Genomic DNA, 8,588 nt, shown 5'->3' with positions numbered 1-8,588 from the left:
TTAACAACAGGATGCACTGACTTGAGAGTTTATTTTATTGTGAAATGAAAAACAACCACTTGCTGCTGAGTGCTCTGCTGCTCTGCTCTGCTGAGTCGCACTGATACCTAAAACAATTACATATTCATTGATAATGATTATTTAACAGATTGCACTCATTTTTATACAGTTCTATGTAGTTTTAGACTTGTTGGAGGGCCGTGGTGCCGCATGTAGGGAAAAATAAATAAACCAGCTGTGTTGAAACAGTGTTTAGCAATTCGCTCTGTTGCTGGCATGCTGCGGCACACGTGTTGCAGGGGTTTCTCTTTCTATGAATTTCGGCCCTTTGATGCATCTCGTGACCCCTTCAAGGGGCCCTGCCTCCTATGTTGCGAACCACTGCTGTATACTGAGAGTCAATGTGACCCAACATATAACCTGCTCACAAGTGGCTGTATGATTTAATTTCTTGTCCATAACCTTTGACCTCTGACATACAGTGAGTGAAGATGTAATGAATGCTAACAGCATTTCAGTATATTTTAGATTTTACACTACAAGTGTTGTATTACTTTATTGGCTGTCCTGGCTCACAATCTTTTGGCTTTCTCAGTTTAGCACACAACAGCACTAGGAACTTATTTTGCGTGCTCTTTGACTTCATCTACTGGAACTTGACACTCTGAGGAAACATCTTCCTCTCTGCACAAGCCCCTTAAACCATGGCTACTCACGTGAGGCGTTGCCAGGGCTGCAGTTGCCCTCAGAGCTCAATACACTGAAAATTAAGAAAACACATGCAAATAAAAAAAAAATCAAATAAAGAAACATTTATACCAACTTGACAACACATGCGCAGCATTTAGAAATCTCACGGCAAGAAGTGCACAAGTCAACAAAAACCTTTTTTTCATGGCACACAGTGGGAAACGCAGCAATTGTTGCAATTGCTGGACTATGAACTTATTTTTAGTCAGCCATCCATCAGTAGAATCTACGTTTTTTGGCTTCTTTCAATATTGTAATGGCATGACTCAGATATTATTGCAGATATCTGCCAATAACTAGCCTCATTATAATATCTGGACCATATGATCACAGTGACGATAGCCAATTTTAATAGCTTCAAAAACACAAACCATTGCAATGACAAATGTGTCCCAGCTGTGTGCATCACTTTTTAGCGTCCCCTGCAAAAAGTGTCCATTGTGCTGTGAGCATCTTGCAGCACTGTTTTGAAAATGCTGCGCATATATTATAAAGATGTTTTATAAATTTGCTTGTGTTGTGGCTGTCTGCATGTATTTTCTTAATTTGCAGTGTGGTGAGCTCACGTGGGAACTGTACAAGGCTCTCATTTAGAGGCCACTTATAAATGCAGCATTTTCTATGGAGAATGCTGGATCACAGAAAGACACCTGTCTCTGAGGAGGCAGAAGTGGAGGAGTTGGTGCTGGGGGAAGCAACAGGGTGTACAGACATCTGTGTGAGCTTCAGGCAATAAGAGGCCTTTTGGCCAAGCCTCCATTGAATCCCTCTCCTACGCTCAGAGCGCCCTTTAGGTCTCATGTGGAAATATCTCCCATTCAGGTTGTGTCTCCGCAGGCGTTGAACCACCATCCACCTGGAAGATGACACAAATTACACATTTTGCTGCTGGATAACAAGTATTCATTAATCCCTCTCTCTGTGTCGCATGAGGATAACGTGTGTCTTACATGTGCACCTGCTGTACCTGTGTAGCTGTGTGCACAGTTGGAGTCCTGGTGCTTATCGTTGTCTCTGTCCTTGGTGGAGAACATCATGCCTGTGTGGTTGCTCATGGGGTCCGGCAAATCTCCAGACAGATGCGTGAGGTGAATGGTGTAGTTGCTCTCAGGACCATTAAGGTGAAATCTGTATTCGACGAAGCGCCTGCCCTGTTTCCAGTCTTCTAGCTGGATGTGAAGGACAGAGTTTCCCTGAGCGGCTAAAGAGCGGATCTTCCTGAGACCCAGCCAAAACTCCCCTGTGAGAGAGACGTCATTGAGCGCTCAGAGCTGACATGATTTCATAAGCACCCTTCCTGAAGAAGTCATACACACAAACTGACATACAGAGGTGCAGATAAACTTTTACTTACGGAGGTTACAAAATTGCAAACATGTCATGATATACGTTGAGGTATTTAGAATTTCATAGTTGAGGATGAATTTTCCAACATTAAAAGGGTAATTATGTTTAGTCTCAAAAAGAGAGTAGCGTCACTCACCTTTAAAATCTCCAAACCCACTTTCATACTTCTCCCAGGTTTGATCGAAATTCACTGAACCATCCCTCCTTCGCTGGATGACTGTTGCTCCATTATCTACATATAATAAAAATAGGGAAAAAAAAGATTAACAGTCATAATCTTCATGATTTTTATAACAATAATTTAACTTTTAATACTATTTTCTTTCCACTATTTCTTCTCTGGATTTGCAGTAATTCATGCCTGTAATCCAGTGTTACAGTTTGCTATTTTCATTTATTGGTATCGGCCCCACTTTAAATCAATTACTAATCCTATGTTTTGTTGAATGTATAAAGCAAAGGTTTGTCTCACATTCTGGAAGTGAATGAAGCAACCAAAAACAGAGAAGATTATTGGTGAATCAAAGTAAAAGGGCTCCATGTTTAACAACAGCAAAGCTAAATTGTCACAACATCCATTTACAAACTCTCACACAACTCGTGCAGCATATTCCAAGTCTCATTTATCTGATCATATGCTCGCTACTTCCCAAACAGACTGTTCTCACCGACAAGGGGCCGAACGTAAACTTACCTGTGCCCTTGCTCATTTGACCTCGCTGAACACGAGAGCTGCTGGTTTACAGTTGCCTTTACTGTTAGTTTTTCTGTGGTATTGTGTGACTTTGGTGAATCCAAACTAACCCTTTCAAATACCAAAGTCACATAATAACACAATAAAACTAACTGATCGAGGGGGCGGTGGACCAGCGTCTCCTGGGTACAGAGATGAAATTACTGTTTTGTCGATGAAGTCTGGCTTTGAAGAGTGCATGAATGAGGTTCACTTTAAGTTCAGTTCACTATTGGAAAAAACAGTCTGCTTGAGAAGCACTGAGCATACGACTGAAAAAATGAGACTTGGATTATAGTGCATGAGTTGCGTGTGTTTGAGGGCAGACGTTTTGATGTAGTTTGCTGTTGTTAAACGCAGACCTCTATGAATTCAATTAATCGAGAATTTGGTTTGGAGAACTTGGTTTGAGGACCTTCGTTTACTGTGGAGGCATGCAGGAAGTTTTCTTAACAAAACACCAGCTGACATTTTTTTTGAGTTTATTCCTGTGCTTTAATAAAGTTAAATTTTTGTGAAGGTACAGTACCTTTGCTCATGTCACAAAAAGCCATGAAGGGCTCAGCTCCGGTGGGTCTGATGGCATAGACACCGCTGGCTCGTTCCCCTCTTTTGAACAGGTCACTGCAGTCTGATGGCAGGTCTATTTAAATATGACCACAAAAAAAGTCATATTTCAAACTGTCCTGCATAAAAATTAGCTGTAAAATTATAATCAGGGGCAGGGAGGTGGAAGTACACTTTTGACCAGACGGTCAACAGTTCAGCATCAGCAGGAAGAATGTGTGCAGGATAATTGATTGCTCGGTAACAGCTGAATGTACCAGGCAGGTATGAAAATGCAGAAAATTGCTGTAAATTGTTGAGGCATATTCCTAAATTGTGAGCATTGACACAGTAAGATTGGATATATAAACTTTGGGTTTGCAGATATACTGCATGACAAATAAAATATACCAAATCTTAATATCACACATCAACATTTCCTCATGTTTTGGTATCCATCTTACTCATCATGTCGGTGGTGGGTGAGGTCAGATAAGGGGTGAGTGTTGGAGCTTCACTGTTAAAGATTTCAGGCATCTTCTCAAAGGTCTCTTGGGGCAATGTGTTGGCCATAAACTGGAGAAAAGAGTAAGGAAAAGAGTTTAGCTTGCAGACTCATACTGACCGTGTAGAAATACTGCAGATTAAATAGCAATTCCACACATAATACATTTTGGATTGTTATTCTGCAAAAGTAGATATTTTCCAAGGTTTTTATTTTTTACATATTTTACAGTGACAATATAAAGTTTGAGCTGTCAAGACTGAAGAAAGTGCTCATGTATTATAACACTGAAGCACTGACTGAGATTATTAAAAATATGGACAGCTCCTTCATTATGTCTGCACCCTCCAAAGATTTAAAGTCTAAATTACATAGTACGGTACCATAACTCCATTAAAGTTTCTTTCTACCAGGGCATTAACTGTGATGCCACAGTGGTGACAGCTCATAACTCAAAAAGCTGGCAAAATGATGCTGTAAAATTTCCAGATAAATGTATACTTTTGCAACAAACTATTTGTAGAAGTTTATTTGATTGGAAGAGGCCCTACACTCTGGCTGAATAAGGGACTGTGTGAAAGTGTTTTGGGAACTGAAACATATTTTATTTCATAAAAAAAAGCAAGCCCAACCTGAGCATCATTAATACTTACTAATACTCTTAGGATCTTGTCCTTGAATCAGGAAAATGCAGCACCCTCCACTGACATATTATAATAATATAAAATAATATATGTCATATAATGTATATTCATAACATAACAGTGAATATTCCACCTACTCTGTATTTTTTCTATGAGAGCTTTTGCAGCCTCTAAATAAGCAAACTGGAAACAGACACCAGATCTGTCAACACATTTTAAGTCCCAAACGACAGAATAGGTTGTTTGCCAGTGACTCCCAAAACAACACATATGACTGTTGAAGAGAACCAATGATAGGCACTTATGCTCATAGAACTGGTGTTACATCCAGTAACTACTACTTAACGTTGTGTACTGGCTGCAGATTTAAACACAAAGTTTACATAGTTTTCATTACGAAAAGGTTTGGTTAGGTTTAGGCACCACAAAAGCTATATTACATGTAGGAAAAGACCATACTTTTGGTTAATATAATTAAGTTACATACTTATGTAATTTATGTATGTAAGTTAACCTTTGTAACATACATGATTAAGTCAAGTTTGTTACCTTCAAATAAGTCAAAGCTGACTTTTGGTTTTGCACAGGACATAAACAGAGGTTTCCTAAGTGAGTGTTAGTTTGACCCATCAAACCACCGCAACATCCCCCCTACACAGACTTTATAAGTCTTTATAAGTCTTTATACTACGTCACCTGACTTCCTCCTCTGGTCCTTTCAAAATGTTACTAGAGGTTGCTGCCTAATATTACACATAAATATGGCTCATAAATGACATATAAAGGAGGATCTCTTTGAGCAGAACAGATGATGCTACAGCTTGACATGCATGACATCACATGCTCTTCCGTCTGTCAAATCAATTACGTGACACCTAAGTTGTGTGACCGGCGTGTTGGTAGCATTTCTTTCAGACAGCTTGAAAGGGTGCATCTTTAAATATGAATGTAAAGCAACGATTTGATGTTTTCCCCCAATACAACTCAAAAGGAAATAATAAGTGAAAAAAACAAAACTGCCACCCACCATGAACAGAAAAAGAAAGTATAAAACTCACACCATTTCTTTGACACCCTCACCCCCTAGCATTTTCCTACAGTCCCTAACATTTACCTTTTCCTCCAGTATCTTGATCTTAACCCTCTGGTGGTTGAGTTGGTCACTCTGCTCCCTCACAGCCTTCAGCAGCTCTATGATGCTCTGCTCCTGGCTGCGGATCACCTCCTGATCAGGAAAGAAAGTTAGCTGTTAATATCTAACATAATATGTACATATTGTACATTGGAAGAACATATGTAAAACAAAGCATGGTTAAGGATAAATATGAATGCTAGTTCTCACTTAATAGTATCATAAAGTGTTCAAAATGCAAAAAAAATGGCACCTTGTGAAAAATCTTGTCCCCCAACTACTTTTAGATGATTTGTGTTGGCTTTAAAAAAGTCTCTTTTTTCTGTTCTAATTACTTCACTTCCGGTGGCGCTGCCCAGCTGGCGACACGCAAAAAAAAGGCTGCCCAGAGAAAAGTTGCCATTCAACCCAGGGGTTTATGTGTCAAACTTTAAGTGTTGCATCTAAGAAATCTTTAAGAAGCATTTCCACCTCAGCAATGACAGAAAAAAACAAGAGTTGACTCACCTTGAGGCTGTTGACCTCTGCCACTTGTTCACTCGTCACCAGGCCATGTGACAGGCTGCTCAGCTTCTCCTCCAGGCCTTCCACCTTGTTCTGCAGCCGACTCTTCTCCTGCAGGATGTTGTCCACTTTAGAGTTGATCTCAATAGACAGGCCCTTGATCTCTTCGTTGTTGGCCTTCAGTACCACGGTGGTCTTCTTCAGCTCCTCCTCTTCCTCTTTAATTTCACTGGCGAGCACTGAGAGCTGGTAGAACGAGCGGTCAAAGATGTTGAGCTTCTGGACGATATCGTTTATCTGTCCCTTTGTCTTCTGCACAAATTCCCGCAGGCTCTGACCCAGCTGTAGAAGGCCGTTTGCTAGAAGACGCACATCATCCAGAGCAGCAAAGCGAGAGCGGGTTTCAGCCGGGGCCTCGAGCTGGGGGACTGTCTGCTCCTCTTTGCCACAGGAGGTGGGGCCACAGGCAGCAGCCAGGACTAGCACGAAAGTAATTAGTGTAGTTCTCATGTTGTTGTTGAGCTGTTTCTGCGGCTGTGTGTCGGTGATGTTAGGAGAACAACTGGCAGCCAGCTCTCTCCACTGTGACCTGATGAGGACTGGACTTTATATACACTGTCTGGAATCAGGTCAATGATTAACCGGTTCATCTGATCAATATCTGAATGGATCATTTAGTTTCCAAGACTAGTCGGCAGAAGAAAGTGTTGGCATAGTATGTTTCTGAAAACAACAGATATGTTACATTTGTATGTTTCATACATATTATATCAACAAATCTACAGTAATGCAGTCCAGATTCCATGTATATGATCAACTTTGTCATCCAGAGTTGAAGGAGATGGTGCAGACCACTGCGCAGGTCCAACAAACATCTTTTTTTTTTTTTTAGCTAGACATCACAGCATTTGTCGGCAATCGTCGCACCATATGCAGGTGTAGTTTTGCTCATACAATGGAGCATTTTTGCGATTGTGGTGACAAAACTAATGTTTTTAGTCATACATTTGGACATTTCCAGCTGTGGCTGTGGCAACAAAACTGGGTGTTTTTTAGCAAGACACAGCAGCATTTCCAGACACATTTGTGGCATCAAAAACGGGTATTTTTCAGTCATACATCAGGGAATTTGCTGTGGTTTTTGTGGCAGCAGAACTTGGTGTTTTTAAGCAAAACATTGAGGCATTTGCAATGGTGGTTGTAGTTACAAAATTATTTTAAACCAAAACTGTTCAACCCTTACCAAGTGATTTTTGTGCATAAATTTAACCATGAGTTAACCACAGTGTTGTTGGAACACAAAAAAATATAAAGTTTCTATATATATGCTACACAATAATGTACAATGTTTATTATCTGATTTGCAGAATCGTACAATGCCAATATTTATTCTAGATATTGGGTTGAGTTTCCTCTTGGTGAGATGATCATTGAAATTTCAGTAATTAGTTTTGATATCACCATCATCAACTGAAATGTTTAGTCAACCTTCGAAGAAATTAAGTGATTTAACAACATATTTGCATGTTGTTAAATTTATTATGAATTAAGGTGTTTTTTCTTCAATACATATGTTAGCCTCTAAATTTTGCTCGATTTAACCTGAATATGTAACTTACACCCATCGGGTTGACTTCACTGTCAAACAAACAAAAAAAAAAAAAAAAAAAAAAGCAAAAAACCCCAGCCACAGTTAAAAAATAAACATATGCACATCCAGTCAGAGCAGTGTGACACCCTGTTTACAACTGACCTGTGGTTACTTGTGCTGAGGTCATGGCTGCTCTCTGTTATTGTTGCCTGGCTGGTTTATTTTTAAACAGGAAGATGACCTGGTTTACATATAGGACCGATTGAGAAATATGACTTACAAGTTCACGGTTTTGCAATGTTTAGCTTAACTTATTTGATTGAGTTGGGGGTAAGTGCAAGGCAGGTGTTGTGCAAGCAGAGATGCATCCAATATCAGTACGAAACAAACACCTGTTGCTTACAAATGAAACTGAGCAACACAGATTGTGTGCAATGTAAATCTAATGCGGAAAAAAAACCATTTGTTTCAACAGGTAGCAGCTTATTGATAAAATAATTGCTTTACCTTCCAAAAATGAAGCACCATGGCCTGCATAAAGGTTACAACACCTTTAATTTTTACTCTACATTCACACACAGTGCAGGAAAACAAGCTGCATTGTGATGCACACTCAATAAGTGGGAGTGAATGAGGTGAGCTGCCTATCCATGTAGAGTGGTGACCCACGTTGTCCTCTGTTAAATGTTAACTACCCATACATGAGCAGGGCTGCATGAGCTCCAACAGTGTGTGCACAGTAAACACAGTCCACAACCCTGACATCAGAACAGGACACTAAGGGAAGTTAAAATGTATGGGAGCACAGTGGCCCACATTCATGAATCACAGAGCGG

General features: G+C 40.0%; 1 protein-coding gene across 1 annotated transcript; it reads right to left on the bottom strand.

Moving 5' to 3' along the window:
• Window positions 1-955: 955 nt before the first annotated feature.
• On the bottom strand, window positions 956-6,728 carry LOC121951598 (angiopoietin-related protein 3-like). Its single transcript, XM_042497982.1, is given in 8 exon segments — window positions 956-1,577; window positions 1,580-1,606; window positions 1,718-1,990; window positions 2,234-2,329; window positions 3,360-3,473; window positions 3,841-3,952; window positions 5,640-5,750; window positions 6,165-6,728. Coding segments are annotated over 8 exon segments (1,431 nt in total). The 5' UTR covers window positions 6,672-6,728; the 3' UTR covers window positions 956-1,386.
• Between the last annotated feature and the right edge of the window lie 1,860 nt (window positions 6,729-8,588).

This window comes from Plectropomus leopardus, chromosome 12 (assembly GCF_008729295.1).
Source record: "Plectropomus leopardus isolate mb chromosome 12, YSFRI_Pleo_2.0, whole genome shotgun sequence".
Classification (NCBI taxonomy): domain Eukaryota; kingdom Metazoa; phylum Chordata; class Actinopteri; order Perciformes; family Serranidae; genus Plectropomus; species Plectropomus leopardus.
Note: the sequence above shows the minus strand (reverse complement) of the source record. Positions and strands in the feature narration are given on the sequence as shown.